The sequence below is a fragment of the Bombyx mori genome, chromosome 10 (assembly GCF_030269925.1).
Source record: "Bombyx mori chromosome 10, ASM3026992v2".
Classification (NCBI taxonomy): Eukaryota; Metazoa; Arthropoda; class Insecta; order Lepidoptera; family Bombycidae; genus Bombyx; species Bombyx mori.
The window spans coordinates 10,120,755-10,138,877 of record NC_085116.1 but is presented as its reverse complement, the minus strand read 5'-3'; the positions used below and the strand labels follow the sequence as shown (position 1 = coordinate 10,138,877).

Below are 18,123 nucleotides of genomic sequence, written 5' to 3'. Positions count from 1 at the left end.
ACTTATCTATACTTCTTTAAGCGACAGTCGAGCTTTATTTATTTATATTATTTAGGAGGAACAAATTACAAAACAAATAACAAATTTAACATCTGCTATTTTATGATTCATTCTTAACTTTCGTGGAACTAAATAACGTTGTTATTTTATCGCATTCTTTTCGAATGGACACGTGTGCCTGTGTGCCGTCCTGTTTGTCGGACCTACTCAGTTTATCGTTAATAAATTGCGAAGTAAAGTTCTGTTCTGCATCATGTCAAAACGGAAAATTAAAGTACTGTCATTATTAAGTGATAAACTTAAAATTGTGAATGCGTTTGAATCCGGAAAATCCCGAAATGAAATTCAGAGGGTGCATTAGCGAGAAATTCGGGTTAGTGAGAAACCTCTTTAAGCAAGAATGAGATTGTGCTCCCTTGAACTCTCGCTTATCCAGGTTTGACTGTATACGATAAACAGCGCCCCTACCGTCCGTAAAAAGAATTAATTTCAGGAGCACGAATGAATTTCCTGCTTGTCGTTTGGAAATCGAATCGTCACGTTCTCGAAACTCGAAACATATACTCATAATCGAGAGCACGAAAAATCTTTTGACGAACGTTAACGTAAAGGCTTGACTACCATCTAATGTAATAATCCGTTTTCGTATCGAAGTGTCGATACATTTACATTACGAATTCGATAGATTTTCGTGTTTGATGTACCCACTGGTTCGGTTACTGTGGCCAGCTTTGGAGGAAGCCTATCTCTCGCAGTCCACGTCCATGGGCTGAAGAATAATAATAAAGAATTAATTACATTACATTATATTGGCTTTGTTTTTAATATTCCAGTCTGGGCTATAAAGCAAATGGTACCGTAATCTTTGTTAATAGCGATCTCTTTCCAACAACCTTTGTAGTAAGTACGCATAGGAGAAAGGTAACGCACAGTGACTACTTGTAGGTTTTTTCTATTTTTTTATTTCTTAGATGGGTGGACGAGATCACAGCCCACCTGGTGTTAAGTGGTTACTGGAGCCTATAAACATCTACAACGTAAATGCGCCACCCACATTGAGATATAAGTTCTAAGGTCTCAAGTATAGTTACAACGGCTGCCCCGCCCTTCAAACCGAAACGCATTACTGCTTCACGGCAGAAATAGGCAGGGTGGTGGTACCTACCCGTGCGGACTCACAAGAGGTCCTACCAGCAGTAATTACGCAAATTATAATTTTGCGGGTTTGATTTTTACTACACGATGTTATTCCTTCACCGTGGAAGTCAATCGTGGACATTTGTTGAGTACGTATTTCATTAGGAAAGTACATTCTTGTTTGTTTTGTTTCAGATCGAGGGCGGGTGCGCGTGGTGCGCGTCGTAAGGGGATGCCCGTGCGCAAGGGGCTTCTCGCGCCCCAGAACACCTTCCTCGATACCATCGCAACTCGTTTCGATGGCACTCGTAAGTATTTCTTAAAATAGTCTTAATTTTCTTCCCACCTCAATTCCACTAGTGGATGCTGAACGACATCCATATCGTATATTATTTTCTTATCGTGAACCACGTTTTTGAAGGTCACAAATTGTGTACGTGTATCATGGAATTTCTTAAGTTGATATAGAAAAATTTGTACTGGTCCCGTGATTAAATTACGACATAGTCTCGTGACTACGATACTCGGAGCGTCGACATGATAATCGCCTTATCGTTGCCACCGCTGACTACTCCCCGAATCCTGATCACGCACGAGCCAGTCACCGTCGACGCTTTAGACACGTCCTTACGGATCCATCAGATCCAATAACCTTTGCATTAGACACCTTTAGCTCTAACACTAGAAGTAGGGACCCCGGTAACCATACTCGTCGAACTCGGCAAAGAGTTCGACATGCAGCCTAACCTAAACATCAGCCCGCTGAGTTTCTGGCCGGATCTTCTCAGTAGGTCGCGATTCCGATCCGGCAGTAGATTCATTTGCGAAGCAGCTAATTTTGAGTTGCTAGGTCTCCTTTGGAGGCGCTCGGGTAGCTGTTAGCAAATCCCACCCCTCCTGGCTGAGCCCTTGCTCGCCCACCTGTCCTGGTAAAACTGGAAAGGTTCCGGGCCACCAGTAATCTCTCAAACATAAAAAAAAACTCGGAGCGTCTTATCTATTAAGCCATAAATGCTTTAATTTTAAGTAATTGTACAATAAATTCAAGGATAATCTATGTCCATGTCTCGAGTTGTAGATCCTAGCAAATGATTACAATGCAAGATATATGTTCGCTTACGCGGAATTGCTTATGATAAATCGCTGAGTTCAACCACGGCGCGTTTCAAGGCAAATATTTATGATGTAAAATCCCGCACTGACATGAGCTCCTCCTCCTGTATAGAACCTTAGGCGGATTTTCCTGACTTAAAAATGTCTTTGTTCAAACGTGGTCTGAAACCAATTCTCAGTGACTTGCTGTAATGCTACCTACTCACCATCGAAAGGTCCGTAAGCTCGTATGCATTGGATAAGAACAGGGAAATCGTCTAACTTCATCAATCAGTAAATTTGATAGGAACATTAGCGAATACTGCTTACTGGTGGTAGGACCTCTTGTGAGTCCGCGCGGGTAGGTACCACCGTCCTGCCTATTTCTGCCGTGAAGCAGTAATGCGTTTCGGTTTGAAGGTTGGGGCAGCCGTTGTAACTATACTGAGATCTTAGAACTTATATCTCAGGGTGGGTGGCGCATTTACGTTGTAGATGACCATGGGCTCCAGTAACCACTTAACACTAGGTGGGCTGTGAGCTCGTCCACCCATCTAAAAAAAAAAAAAAGCGCTAATACGAACAAATGATAGGAAAGTACGTACGATAAGTAAGTAATATTACTTATTTAAGATCACCAGACCAGAAAATAATCAACAAACGCCTCGTTCTAAAAATTTGCTAAATTGAATCTTAGCTTAAGCTCATTCGGTTATTTTTCACTTTACAGAAACTATTACACGCGTTTTCTTTTGAATTTTGTCCTATTTAAAAAAAAACCATCTTTCTACTTCTACTTGAATTCGCGTCGGTTCTTTCATTAGACTCATTTTATGTGCAAATAGAGTAATCGGATTTTGCGTTCAGTACTCAGATAGTATTATAGTATCAGTTATCAGTATCAGATAGTACTTAGGACTTCGTTAATGCGCGCTAAGTAGGCACAACTAGTGTGAAATAAAAAGCACATTACAAATAAAACATAAATAAATAAACCTTATAATAAAATAATAAGCGTTTCAAATTTAATAATCAAATACTAAAACAATTAACAATGAAATCGTTTGTATTTTGTATTTTTAAAGTACAGCAACAACATTGTTTACGAAGCCGTGTAAAGTGAAAGAGTTCTCCAAAATAATTCTCGTTAGGTTTATTTAAAGCTTTTCATATTTCGTATAAGCCTTATGATATCGCGAACATTGTACGCCAACGTAATTTAGAAGATTTTCTACTGGAAGACTTATTTTGCTTCTCGGTATTATGAACGTGAGCTTGGAGAAACCCAACAATATGAATTACAACGCGAGTAGAATGAGGTTTTCTTTCACAATAAAATAATATCAGAAGGTTTCTTAAAATTAAGTTGAATTAATGATTATGGACCTTTTTGGATGTGATTGAAGAAAACCTGTTAAGTTTTAATCTCAAATTTATTCATTTCATAATTAATGCCGACTCGAATCTTACATTTTATATTATCTCGAATACATTTGCTACACCATGAAAATCGAAAGATCTAGAACCTTCGCATAATGCATTATCATTTATTTTACATAATAAACTTCCAACAAAACATTGTAATTTTTTATAAACATATAATCCTAGTATTACAGCTTCGTTATCGACTCACGCCAATTAAAGAATTAATAAGTTAACGGTCTCATAAAGCTTGCAACACCGGCGAAGGCATTAAATTAATTTCTTTCATAGATTAAAAGAGCGTGAATTCTTCTATTACACGAGGCGATCGTTATTGATAATCCGTCTAAATAAACGAGAAAGCATTTTTACGAAGAATGTATAAAAACTCATAAAAGCGAAAGCATTGAAGCGAGATGCCGCGGACGCTATTCAAAGTGTAATCATAACCTTTTTCTGTGAACCTTTACGGATCTGTTGAAAGCAAAGGATTAATGTTGAAAAAACAGAACGCGTTAGCGCAAGTGGATTACAGATTCATAAACGGGGAAAGCTCATCTTTTCCTCAATTTTATCAAAAAAGAAATTGAAACAGAATTCACCGCTTAAAAAGCATAATTATGTTTTTCTTCTTCATTTATTTGGATTTTTGGTGTTGACCTTGACACCCTACCTAGACTTACAGATCTAGCAGCAACCCATCTCAAGGATTCACCTAAGAACGGGCAATAGCGTTCTTTGAGTAATACCAGAATATACCAGTATATTCCAGTCGCCAATCGTGAGTGGTGGTACTCACTATGTTTTGGCTATGGAAGGGTTTAAAAACGAATTAAGAACATTGAATATAGATTTACCCTTTTATTACAATGTTATGGATTGTTCAAATATAAATAGATACATTAATTACATGGTCTAAAAGCAGGTAAAGCGGGTAAACATATACCGGATAGTTTTTTTCAATACCTTAACTTTAACTTTTGCGAAAACAAAGGAAAAATCTTTAAATTAACCGTATTGTTTATTCAATAGTTTAATTTTGGGTCTTCTTAACAGCATACTATTACGTAGCTTTAATGATTACAAGCATTAACGTGACGTGCGTTTCCTTCTTGAAGTAGTTTGATTGCACATAATATTCAGTGGCCAATTGGCGCCAGTTTCGATTAACTGTCGGTTATTTCTGTTATATTTCTGTACTGCATACCGGCGCATTGACCGAACCGACTCAGTAAAATTAGCCGAGATTCGCGAACGTGCACTAAGCCATAGTCGTGGCCGCATTCGTTTAAATCTAATTATATCTTCAACAGATAATAATAATGTCCTCAATAAAAATAAATCAATTAAATTATCTATATATAAAAATGAATTGCTGTTCATTAGTCTCGCTAAAACTCGAGAAAAGCTGGACCGATTTGGCTAATTTTGGTCTTGAATTATTCGTGGAAGTTCAGAGAAGGTTTAAAAGGTAGATAAATATGAAAATGCTCGGAATTAATTAAAAATAACAATTTTGTTTTCTTTTGACGTGTCCCCCGTCAGACGGATTCTTTTTGTTTGTTTTAAGTTTATTTTATACAAAAGTTTAGGTATTTTATTTATCGATTGAGGCACTACGAAGTCTGCCGGGTTAGCTAGTACTGAATAAATATTGTTGAAACGTACGCAAGTAGAGGTAATTGAAAGTTAAATGTCTTTTGTGAAATCAATATCTGATCTTACGAAGTCGGCTTTGTCGTAATTGTTGACCTCTATTAATAATTATGCGAAGATTACAGCCTATCAAGGTATTCATCGCGAAGTTACGATTTGATCTTCACATAATTGGAAGAACAGAGAAGGATATTCTCAAAAGCCCTTTAAATCTTTGAAATCAAGAAAGTACTTCCGTCAAAATTAAATTTAATTATCGAGTTATTCAATGGCGTAATCCGTAAAACGTCAATGTCAAGTCAGTTATTAGCTACTTTGAGAACTTTATCTCGTTATAGGAAGCAAGTAAGTTAGGTTGAATGTCAAATTGTATAAGGAATTGTCCACAAAAGAACAATGGGCTGTTGTAACCTTGTTATTAAATCTCGTTTTGACTTTCGTTTCCGTTACAGAGATATCGTCGTGTTAAAAATAACGTTGAAATCCGTTTGTGATGCTAAATCGATGCAAAGGTACTCAATGATCTCGAGTACCGAATATCTAAATTGGTGCTGCTGTTTGAATGCGCTCACAAAACAGATAATTCCAAAAGTCGTCGTGGCCTAACGGATAAGACGTCCGGTGCATTCGTGTTGAGCGATGCAACGGTGTTCGAATCTCAGGCGGGTACCAATTTTTCTAATGAAATACGTACTCAACAAATGTTCACGATTGATTTCCACGGTGAAGGAATAACATCGTGTAATAAAAATGAAACCCGCAAAATTATAATTTGCGTAATTACTGGTGGTAGGACCTCTTGTGAGTCCGCGCGGGTGGGTACCACCACCCTGCCTATTTCTGCCGTGAAGCAGTAATGCGTTTCGGTTTGAAGGGTGGGGCAGCCGTTGTAACTATACGTGAGACCTTAGAACTTATATCTCAAGGTGGGTGGCGCATTTACGTTGTGGATGTCTATGGGCCCCAGTAACCACTTCGCACCAGGTGGGCTGTGAGCTCGTCCACACATCTAAGCTATATATATATATATATATATATATACATACATACATATATGAAACAAGAATACCACCGTTAAGGCTTCAATAAACTACTATTTTATTTAGAATAGTCGATAAACATCATTCAATATTTTATGAACAATACTTCGATTTGTTGCTACGATAAAAAAGGTCTGTATCAAGTGAACCCCATCAGCCGAAGTGTAAACGCGGTTTATATTCAGCTCGTGTGAATTGGAAATGAAAAAATCTCATACTCGGGTTTTCGAGGACGACCGCTAAGAAATTGCTATCGTCGACGGAAAATGCTGTTCATATGACTTGACGTACTTTGTCCGACACCAGCGGAATGTTTCTTTATGCCTCACACTATGATAATTGCGCATTTACTGTAATGACTTCAGATGATATAACGTAATGTTCTAAAAATATTTGTAGGTACATTGCAATGAACCATAAAAGCTAAAACACTGTAATTCGGTTTAATGTACCTGCGTAAACGACATGATATATTTTACATCATGCGAGGTAAATGTGAACGCCTTATGCTATTTACTGCCTTATTATATACAAAAATTGTGTTTTGATGGATTATAAGCTTAAAAATAATAAGCACTTAAAAATATATACTACCGTCTCAATAGGAACGCAGAGAATAAATCTAATTCTAATAAAGAAGTAATTGTATTTATGGATTTAATTATCGTTATTTTCTCTTTTTTGTGGATATTCTATATTTTAATCAATCAATCAAAAGATGTATCTAGCATTCATGTAATGGTATTTGAAGGCTCCAGCTATACAAGATCGTGCGGAGCGAGAACGGTCCTGCCAATTAAAATCCTATTATTATTTACACGTCTAAAGCCATCGTGAAGGCCAAAAATGAAGTCATAGTGGCCTAAGGGATAAGACGTCCGGTGCATTCGTGTTGAGCGATGCACCGGTGTTCGAATCCCGCAGGCGGGTACCAATTTTTCTAATGAAATACGTACTCAACAAATGTTCACGATTGACTTCCACGGTGAAGGAATAACATCGTGTAATAAAAATGAAACCCGCAAAATTATAATTTGCGTAATTACTGGTGGTAGGACCTCTTGTGAGTCCGCGCGGGTAGGTACCACCGCCCTGCCTATTTCTGCCGTGAAGCAGTAATGCGTTTCGGTTTGAAGGGTGGGGCAGCCGTTGTAACTATACTTGAGACCTTAGAACTTATATCTTAAGGTGGGTGGCGCATTTACGTCGTGGATGTCTATGGGTTCCAGTAACCACTTAACATCAGGTGGGCTGTGAGCTCGTCCACCTACCTAAGCAATAAAAAAAAAAATGAATTTATAAATATAGTTATATGATAATATAATATTGTAATACAACTTAATACTGATTTACTTACGTAATCGAAATAATCGTGGTCTTTTAACGATTTGAGATAAAAGCTAAATATTCATTAAGCTGAAGGATCAATTACGTAGCGACTGCTTTCGAATTTGAATATGAGTATTTTTACGTGAACTTGAATATACAAGTGATAGACGAAATAACAAAGACTTTTCTTTCCAACAAGATCAGGTAGGTACTGATAAATAAATTGAGCAATTTAAGTTACATAAAAACTTTGTCATTTGTGAATTTATGTTTTTATTCATACAGTCGTGTTTTCTTGAATACTTATTTTTTCTCGGTGTACCATATATCATGTACTTTTAGAAAAAAAAATGAAACTGAAAGAAAACATCGCTAGGTGTTTCTCTTGTTATGTTTCCAAAAGTACCTTAAAAAATTCATATATGATATATAAAAATAAAGAAATATATACAACAATTGCTAACAGATCGCTGGAGGTACCTTTTCTCTTTTTGCATATTTGAAATATTGTCGAATGAACAAATCTAATACTAGTAGTATTAGACTCAAAGGCAAAGGTACGTTTGACCTCTTGCTCGACAGCGTAGGTTTTATCAACGTATCATTTTCGTTATTAAGAACATCAAACGGTAGAAACAGACAAAATAAGATATTCATTAAAATAAATGTATACTCGAAATATACCTTCGAATTTATCTATGCAGCGGTTTTATAATATATATGATGAAAAATCGTTTTAACAAAACCTTAGATTTTGACAAAACAACGCACGTCAGCAAATTTAATTAACGCAGGCATAATATTATTAAATGTGACTTAATAAACACTAACCGAACGTGTTCCACTTCAAGTAATATATGAATCTCGAATGTTCCGAAATCGTTTTGCGATACAAACAATTTTAATTAAAGGACCGTGTTGAGCAAAGAAAAGTTAATTTCAAGTTCGACGTTGATTTCCAGGCAGCGTAAACAATCTATCAGTGGAGAATAATTTATGCAAACTTTATTTTAAGCTGGAGTATCGTAGCCGCAGCACGCTCGCCCTGGCCTCCTTTCCGCCTTTACCAGAATCCAGACTTTTCATCTAATTCCGTTCGAAGTCAAAACAATAGATCGTTATACAGAAACCCAGATTATCTTGCCAAACCACACAAGTAATTTTAATGCGTTGTTAGAATGTTCGCATTTAAAAATTGGTTTGCTTAAAAATATTGTTGTTGTAAGGACAACAGATTACTATTTTAGTTATCAATTAATGATCTTAAAAATAAACTGAATATTGTGAGGGAATTTTTGTTTCCGGCAACATGAGCGTTGAGTTATTTGTATAGCGAACTTGAACGCTAACGTAATTTTATGAAATAGGGCACTGGCAAATTTTAGTAAAATTAGCGATCGATAGTTTATCTATGAAGATATTTCAATTTTGTTTTCATTAAACGACTTATTGATGAAGGAATAAAATACATTCAACGCTCAGTTTACCGATCCTAAGTTTTCATGTTAATTTCAGTGCTAAAAATCATAGTCATTAGCGACATAATAACAGCATGACACATTATACATTTTATTATATGGGTGAATAGGTAACGGAGAGACGTCTCTCGTTAACTTTCCTTGAACCTGTGCCCACGTCATCAATCTTCTTTTTTTGCGAAAATCAAAATGTACGCTTTCACAGCAACCCACAAACACGCCCATAAATTAATGTTATTATTCTTTTTCGTTGACACGACAAAGAAACTTTCTGGCATTTTCCTTCCGATCTAAACTTTCTACTTTTGTACTCCTTTTAGTGTTGTTTTTATTTATTTATAAGTTATTAGGGAAGTTAGTGAAAAATGTCAGTGTTGTTTGTGAATGTACAATAAATACGGGAAACTTTTATTTTTATTCATAGAGTTAGAATTAGAACTAAAAGCGTAATTGAATTCACTGCTCTGTGAAGGAGTATGTTTCTGATATAAAACGAACAACGCTAATTTAGTATTGGTAATAAAACAGGCGGTACCATCGCATCATGACACTATTCTATATATACTATTTTTTTTTTTCTTTTTCTTGTTCCTGCCCTCCCAAGAAATTTTCACTAAAGCAATGATACGGTTCATTTTACAGGAATAATAGTAATTATTCACTTTGATTCATTTAAAACTATGAGTTAATTTTATGTCAAGAATTTGTACCAAATAAAAATAAACAAAAAATCGGGAACAAATTTGTTGGATTTGAATTTATTTCAAAATGTGATATATATAGTTTAGTCCAAATATACGTAGGTGGGCTATTATGTAATTGGTAAAATCGTTAAAAGCATTTTTGCCAACCATTTAATCGAATACATCAGCTGCTCGCGACAACAATGTGTTAGAGAGCTCTTAGATTTTACACCTGGCCGCGTTTATAATATTCGTCTCATTTTCGAACGGTCATTCATTGTCAGGCCTTTGAATATGACGTGACTTGCCTGGAATTTTCTCTAATCTTTCTTTTTAAGACACGAGCTGACTGATTTTTCTTTGGTCTTTCTTTTACGCTCTTCTTAAGGCGCTGACTGCGCATGAAGTTAAAATATGCAGTATTTTTATCACATAAATATTCCGCGCGTAGTTATGTCTACATTAATTATACAGTGTATCGCGTGGATGGAAATGTGAAATGAAAGGTGACATAAAGGTATCCTTCTCGGGATTGTCGACATGTCGTATTTCGTTAAAATCGGTTCAGTATTTGAAACGAAAAAAATATTTAAGCTATCGTGGTAAGAGTATTAAATTTACTATAGAAAATTTTAAAAGTGAATTCCAAAAATATTTAAATGACAATAACTGTTTTGCCGCTGGAATCATGGTCCAGGCCGCTGGCCGATCCTTCGGCTGGTAGTAGGACCGTCGAGGCGATTCGCCCGATTCTTGTGGATTGGGTGAATCGTGACAGAGGACGCCTCACTTTCCGGCTCACGCAGGTGCTCACTGGGCATGGTTGCTTCGGTGAGTTCCTGCACCGGATCGGAGCCGAGCCGACGGCAGAGTGTTACCATTGTGGTTGCGACTTGGACACGGCGGAGCACACGCTCGTTGCCTGCCCCGCATGGGAGGGGTGGCGCCGTGTCCTCGTCGCAAAAATAGGAAACGACTTGTCGTTGCCGAGTGTTGTGGCATCGATGCTCGGCAACGACGAGTCGTGGAAGGCGATGCTCGACTTCTGCGAGTGCACCATCTCGCAGAAGGAGGCGGCGGGGCGCGTGAGAGACGCACAAGCCCGCCGCCGTCGAGAGGGGGCCAGGGAGGCGGATCTCGCCCTAGCCCTGGCCCTCTAAGTGTTTCGGGTCCCCCTCATATGTCGGTCTGGGGCCCGGCGAAGGGGGCCTAAGAAGACGACGTGCAAGCTGCTCTGCACGCGTTTTACGCAAGAGCATCCGGGTGATGGAAGGCCGGCTATCCTCGACCCACGCTGGTTCTGACCCAGCGGGGTATTTCGTAGGATAACCTATTCAAACCGGCGCCATCTAGGCGGGCTTCGGACAGCCTGCCGACCGAGAGGGCTGGTGGTCGTGGCGCCGACGATCGCTGGCCCGGCGTCCCGAGGGGGAGGGTGATGGGAAAGATGTGCTCCGCACTAAACGCTTCACTCTCCTCCCCTTGCCTTTTCATGAGTTCTGTCTCATGCGAGGGTTGGACGTTGGTTGTTGAGCGACAGGAGGCTTTAGTCGGTTCGACTCCGACATGCCCCACCCTCCATCCCCAGTGGAGGGTGGGAGTCCGGCGATTTCCTCCTGACAAAAAAAAAAAAAAAACTGTTTTGCCGCTTTCGTTTATAATGAAACAAAGCTTATATTCTTTCTTTGTGTACCTGTGAATTTTTTTATGAGAATCTGTTCCGCAACTCTGAAGATGTGCGCAAACAAACAAACCCCTTTCTATATTAATTACTTTTTTCAATGTACATAGACACCGGTTACTGCCGGTTTATTATTGTATTGATATATTTCAATTTTTAGATCTATGCGATGAAATTAGAACTATCAATAAGTAAGTAATTGTAGATACTTTATCACTTAAACAACTCATTAAATCAACATTATTGAATGTGGATAAAGAACACGTTTTGCGTGTAAGTTTAATTCTTGTAATGTGAAATCTTTTTTTTTTCATATAAAAGCTATGACATCTCAAATCGAATATACCACAAAAGAACTTTAAACTTTAAGAAATGGCTCATAGAGAAAGCTCTAAGTCTGATATGTGAAATAGAAATAAATGAATGTAGATGCTTCTAGTGATCCATAAATTGTGACTCTTATAGAGTCAAATAATATTAATTAAGCATATGCGGCTAGTGATGCATAATGACAAATAAAATTGTTAAATAATGAAAAATATGTATCTGAAGTCACCGCCATTAAGCTTCCTGCCACGTAACCGGTATTGTGAGAGCTCCCACTACACACCTACCAATTTTTCTAATAAAATAATAGGAGGAAATTGCCGTTTTATTGTAAAAGGTATTCGAATTGACATAGAACCTTCATGGTTTGAGATTTTCGAGTGAAACTTTTTTCAAATGGTAGCTATGAGGTTGTTCTTTTAAAAAATGTGCAACTTTTGACTATCACCTTTTAGTTGTTTTTTTTTTATTCAGCTCCGACAAGAAATATGGATACTTCGAAAATTCGAGTGACTTTTGAATACGAGTTCCGACGCGGAACCAACGCTGCAGAAACAGCTCTCAACATCAATGTTGCGTTTGCAGAGAGGACTGCTAATATGTATATAAATAATGCTATATTCAATAAAAAAGGTGGATAGGCAATCATTATACGGGAAATAGGTGATTTGCCGATAATCGCTCGTTTGTGACATACTAACCATACTGCCGCGAAACAGAATTGCTCAACGTCAATCAGAAATAAATAACGTGAAGATTTACAAGATTAATAAATTATTATAATAGGTAATAAGGTAATAACGTTAGCTTAAAAAAAAAACTGCAGCTAATTTTGATACTTTTAAGCTAAATTTCATTTCAACAAAAAGATTTCGTTTTAATCATACTATATGCTTTGGCCGGTATAGTAATAATCGAATATAGGAAGCAACCCTACATATCTAGACGTAGCATTCATTAGTAAATTATTAAGTATTTCTACGTAGAATAAATTTAATAAAGTAATCAGGAACAGTAATTGAACTCGGAGAAGCAGAACAATCTGTGAATGAAAACCATCTAACATCCAATAGGTATAACATACATTTGTTAACATAGCATTATTATTTGCTCAGTGGATGTTTGCTTAGGACTCATAGCATTAACAAATTTCAAAGTACTTACTGCCTTAAGGGTTCCTTGGGAACTACAAACCGAGTCAACATATACGTATTTGACATTGTACAGGCACAACATTAATATACTTGTTTTATTTGGTTTTAACACTTTCACAGCGGGTACTTTGTTTTAATAGAACATATTAAATATATAAACCTCTATTTCCTATATTCGCACAACAGAGAAGCCTAGTTCTTTTTTAGTCTACCACAAGACTGATACAGATGAGGCGTATCAGACCTCGTTTTGTACTTAAGATTTTAGTGTAATATGGATTTATTTTCTGGCACCTTTATCCGTATCCTATAGAAGGTATCTTATTAAGTAAGTGGGTGTAAAATCAAACAATAAACGAAAATGGTGCTTGTGTATCGAGTCTTAAGGATTATTTAAAAAAATACTTGTCCTCAATTCAGCACGATCTCAGAACGATCGATATCTGAAGATCTTCGATCAATAAAGCTGAAGATCATAGTGGCCTTATCATTAGCAACAATGCGCTATTAGGCAACTACTACAAATGTGGTACCTATCATCCGACAGAAACCGCAATATTGTCATCTTGATTTCGTATCTAGCTGGGCCCTATATATTGAATTGAGTGCTAGTCTGAGTCGTCTTGGCCTAAAGTATAAGACGACCAATTCTTAGCGAACGATGCGACCGTGACAGTGTTTGAATCCCGCACTTTTTTGCAATGAAATATGTATTAAACACAATGTTCACTATTGACTTCCATGATGAAGGAATATCGTCGTGTACTAAAAATTACACCCGTAAAAATTGTAATTACTGTAATTACTCATTAGTAATTACCATTTACCATTGTAGCGCGTCATGTGAGCGAGCAACAAATGTTCACGATTGACTTCCACGGTGAAGGAATAACATCGTGTAATAAAAATCAAAATTCTAATTTGCGTAATTACTGGTGGTAGGACTTTTTGTGAGTCCGCACGGATGGATACCACCACCCTGCCTATTTCCATTAACGTAGTTGGTGTCTATGGGTTCTGGTGACCACTTAGGTAGACCATGAGTTCGTCCAGCCATGTATGCAATAAAAAAAATATATTACACTCAGTAAACATTAATGTAAACATGTTTTTGTTAACAGACAGTAACTTCGTGCTTGGTAATGCACAAGTGCCGTCGTACCCGATCGTGTACTGCTCAGATGGGTTCTGTGAGCTGACAGGCTGGACAAGGGCCAACATAATGCAAAAGGCCTGCGCCTGTAAGTTCCTCCACGGCCCAGACACGAGAGATGAACATCGCAAGGAGATTGACACCGCACTGGATACCAAACACGAGCTGAAATTGGAGCTTATCTTTTATAAGAAAAATGGTATGAGTAACATATTTATTAAATATTTTAATTTCTCATTTAAGCGTCTATGTATATAAACCTGAAACAACTAAGATTAGGTCAATCAAAAAATGATTTTAATTTTTGATTAAGTAAACTATTTGACATATTAAAACCATTGTTCACAAAAAAGGAACCATGTGTTAAGAAATCTATTCGAATTTACGAAATAATTCGATTCAGTAATCAACGGACGAAAATCAACAGTTCCTTTGATAAGATAAACATTGCGTCATTTACGAAATACGCACAGCGGCACAGGTAAACGATCTCTTCGATAAATAAATATTAATAACTGGAGTGTACCTGTTTCTAGTTTTATCGTAATCAAAATTCCGTTTATGAAAGCCGATGCTTTTAAAGTGTATGCTTCAAACAAATACTGTTTTCTTTAGTTCGTGCATGAATCGATTCGTGAAATCACCACGAATAATTCAAACGCTCAGCTTACTTAATGGAAAACAATAAATATTGTAATGAAAAAACAAATCTCAATCATGAGTTTTAACGTATTCTCTTTAGATTAACTTCGAAAACGGGAAGTGGTTTTTGGATTTGTTGTTACAAAAACAGCCCGTCCACCACAATCGTAAACAAAAACCAATAAGGCGTTTACGATTCCATTCGACAGAATTAAACTTTTACAAGCGCCCAGCTGTTCGTCGTCACCAAACGTTTACGGCCTTCAGGAGCGACGCAATACTACTGTATTAGAGACTATAAAGAGCACTCCAATATGACACTCCGAGAACGTTTCACAGATCGTTACATATACTGAACTAGCGACCCGCCCTCGCTTCGCTTCGGAAACTGTAATTTATTATTGATTTCTCCACTATTTAATGGACGTTATTATACATATAAACCTTCCTCTTCAATCACTCTATCTATTAAAATAAACCTCATCAAAATCCGTTGCGTAGTTTTAAAGATTTAAGCATACATAAGGACAGACAGATACAGGGACAAAGAAAGCGACTTTGTTTTATACTATGTAGTGATGAGAGATACTGCACATCTGGACGTCTCGATTGAACTGAATCGAAATTATACCCGAGTTTCACTTCATTGATAAAAGAATTTTATTAACTTTATACTCCCCAGGATCTCCTTTTTGGTGTCTGCTCGATATCGTTCCAATTAAGAACGAGAAACGAGAAGTCGTTTTATTTCTCGCTTCGTTCAAAGACATCACCAATACCAAGATGGCCGCCATGAACACTAACGAGGAATTCGACAGCGGTAAGTACTTTAAGGGGACGCTCTAGAGACACTTGTGAATATGCCTATTTTATATAAACTTATTACGTATATTATTAAGTTACTGTGAATTCTGAATAATCACTAAAATATTAAAGATGCAAATATTAAAAATATTAAGCACGTTCTTTTAGTGACATTTTAGGTGCTATGGTTGCTAGCGTTAGATTGAGCTCACGTAGCTCCTAATTGCCATAGCAAGTTACGAGCATCACCGCACGGTAAAGTTCTCTACGAATGTTTGTTTCTACTAGATACTGTTTAAATGTGATCGACCTTAGTCCAAGTAGTTAGAATTTTGTAATGTTTAAAAACACTTCAAATACACTATCCTCACTTCTGATATATTTTTTTCAATACGTAACTTTTGGCTTTATTCTCCGTGCAAAGTGTGTTGTAGGGTCTACAGAATATCTCAAAACGATTCAGTTAATTATAATGGAATCGTTGACTATTTTCTAGAACATTTATAATAAGTTTCTTTTAATATTGTTAACCAGGAATAGGACATGCTACACTTAATATTTAATACAAAGAAAACTCATTGTAATTAATAATGTAAAACATAAATGTATGTATGAAAGACGAAAAAAACCACCCTGTCATTTTCTATATAAAATTTTATATTATAAAACAATTGGCAATGTCGCCAGTTTCAGCTGCGTGAGCATTCTGCTTTCATTCTGTGATTTTATGATTTTTATTACGATTATTATTTTCGTAGTTTTGGAAATTTAATGATCTTTATTAGCATGCCACAAAGACCATATTACCTGCGGTCTAGTTACAGTTTGTAATTCCCTCCTGGCTAAGCTCGTGCTCGCCCACCTGTCCCTTGAAACTGGAAAGGCCTCCGGGCCATCAGTAATCCTTCCTTCCCTATAATTTTTTTGTAATTGTACCATCTAGCCATAAGATCGATTCAATTGATTAGTAAAATTATGTAAGTACAAGACAAGTAAGTGAATACCTTGACAAGCCAACGATGAAAATGTTGAAGTCATCTTTTTTGTTGATTAATGAAATAATTCACTTGTTTTAAATTACCAAACACACTATAAAATAAAATTTTTAACTTTAAATAAAATATTCACGCCTCAATTAAAATGGCAGCCATATAAATTCAACATTTGAGAGGTGTCAACTTACACGTCTCGTACTAATTATGATAAAAGTTGCGTGTGCTTAAATTAGCTTTTTCTTAGCATATTTTACTCTGAATACGAGTTAAAAAAAGCATTTGTCATCAAGTCGCTTCTTATAGGTAATTTAGAATTTTTATTGTTTTTATTAAATACTATACCTCATTATCATATCTCATGGCATTTAAAATGCGGGGTTTTTATTGAGCCACAGGCGTGTTTTTATAAACTTTTCCTGTAACTTCAGTTATCATAATTAATATAAGGACACGCAAATTTTATTGTTTTATGTTTAATTTTAAAATATTTTTTATTCATATGCTTAAGGTACTTTTAGTCACAAAAAGCGTTTCATGTCAGCATGGGCCAGTAGAGATCTCTATAGATCTAATATTGTAGTTCATAAAATTCATTTGAGAAAAGCGATTTGGTATAGCTAATTTGCCTAAATTTCATCGAAATATAATAGGTTATTTAAATATGCTATTTTTTTTAAAACTTATTCAATTCGAGTCGCTTAATGTCTGCTTTAATAGACTGGCGACATTTCTGATATACTGATTTTCTGTTGTCCAAAATCTCTTTCGTTCTCGGAAATAAACACGTATCAAGTGACCCAATTTATAAGTACATACTTGTCATACCTACGCATTAACTTATCAGTTTGATTTGACGTGTTTGAGTTTAATAAACTGAATGAACACCAATAATGCTATCGATAACTTGTATTTTTCAAATAAATTTTTTATCATCAATTGTAACATAGAGATTTTGGACGCTCAAACGAAAATTGTAAAACTTGACCACAAGGCTTCTTTTCATAGTATCAAATTTACGATAATCTCCAGCGATCTTCAACACAATAGCTATAACTGTAAGAATTTTGGATTCCTTACAGTCGATTGACTACCTATTGTGCTTCTTTTTTCAATTACGAAGTAAACACGCTGAACGACAAAAAAAGAATCGTACCGATGAACAAATTGAAAAGAAATATTGTGGAAGGTACTCGATAATATTAAACATAAGTGACAAAGTGATCGAAGCTACCGTACAGTAACAGGGTGGTTTATGCGTACAGGAGCCGCGGTGCGGCCTTCGGCTGGCGTGGTCACTCTAGCGTTATCCCCATTTGTACCCGCAGCGGCACTCTTGGGCGCCAGGTTCCGCGCTGAATCTAGTTGCCTACTTCCAGACCCGAATGGGAATCTTGACCCAGAAGCGCCCTCGCCCGCGAACATGGGTAGGCGGCGCTCGCGTGCTGTACTATACCAGCTTTCAGGACATTACAAACCAGACAAAATGAAGACTAAACTCAAACTCAACAATGTGAGTTTTGTATTAAAATT

The 18,123-nt window shown here is 36.7% G+C and overlaps 1 protein-coding gene across 8 annotated transcripts in view; it reads left to right on the top strand.

Moving 5' to 3' along the window:
- The window catches only part of LOC101746974 (potassium voltage-gated channel subfamily H member 8), an 82,218-nt gene that overhangs the window by 47,346 nt on the left and 16,749 nt on the right, over positions 1-18,123 (top strand). For 4 of the 8 annotated variants that reach the window (XM_062670612.1, XM_012697561.4, XM_012697559.4 and 1 more), the window contains 4 exons: positions 1,333-1,445; positions 14,121-14,351; positions 15,477-15,614; positions 17,856-18,103. In XM_062670612.1, the coding sequence (XP_062526596.1) occupies positions 1,370-1,445; positions 14,121-14,351; positions 15,477-15,614; positions 17,856-18,103 (693 nt within the window). In that variant the 5' untranslated portion in view covers positions 1,333-1,369. The remainder of the gene's footprint in view (positions 1-1,332; positions 1,446-14,120; positions 14,352-15,476; positions 15,615-17,855; positions 18,104-18,123) is intronic. The other 4 variants (XM_062670615.1, XM_062670614.1, XM_038013361.2 and 1 more) reach the window with 2 other exon arrangements.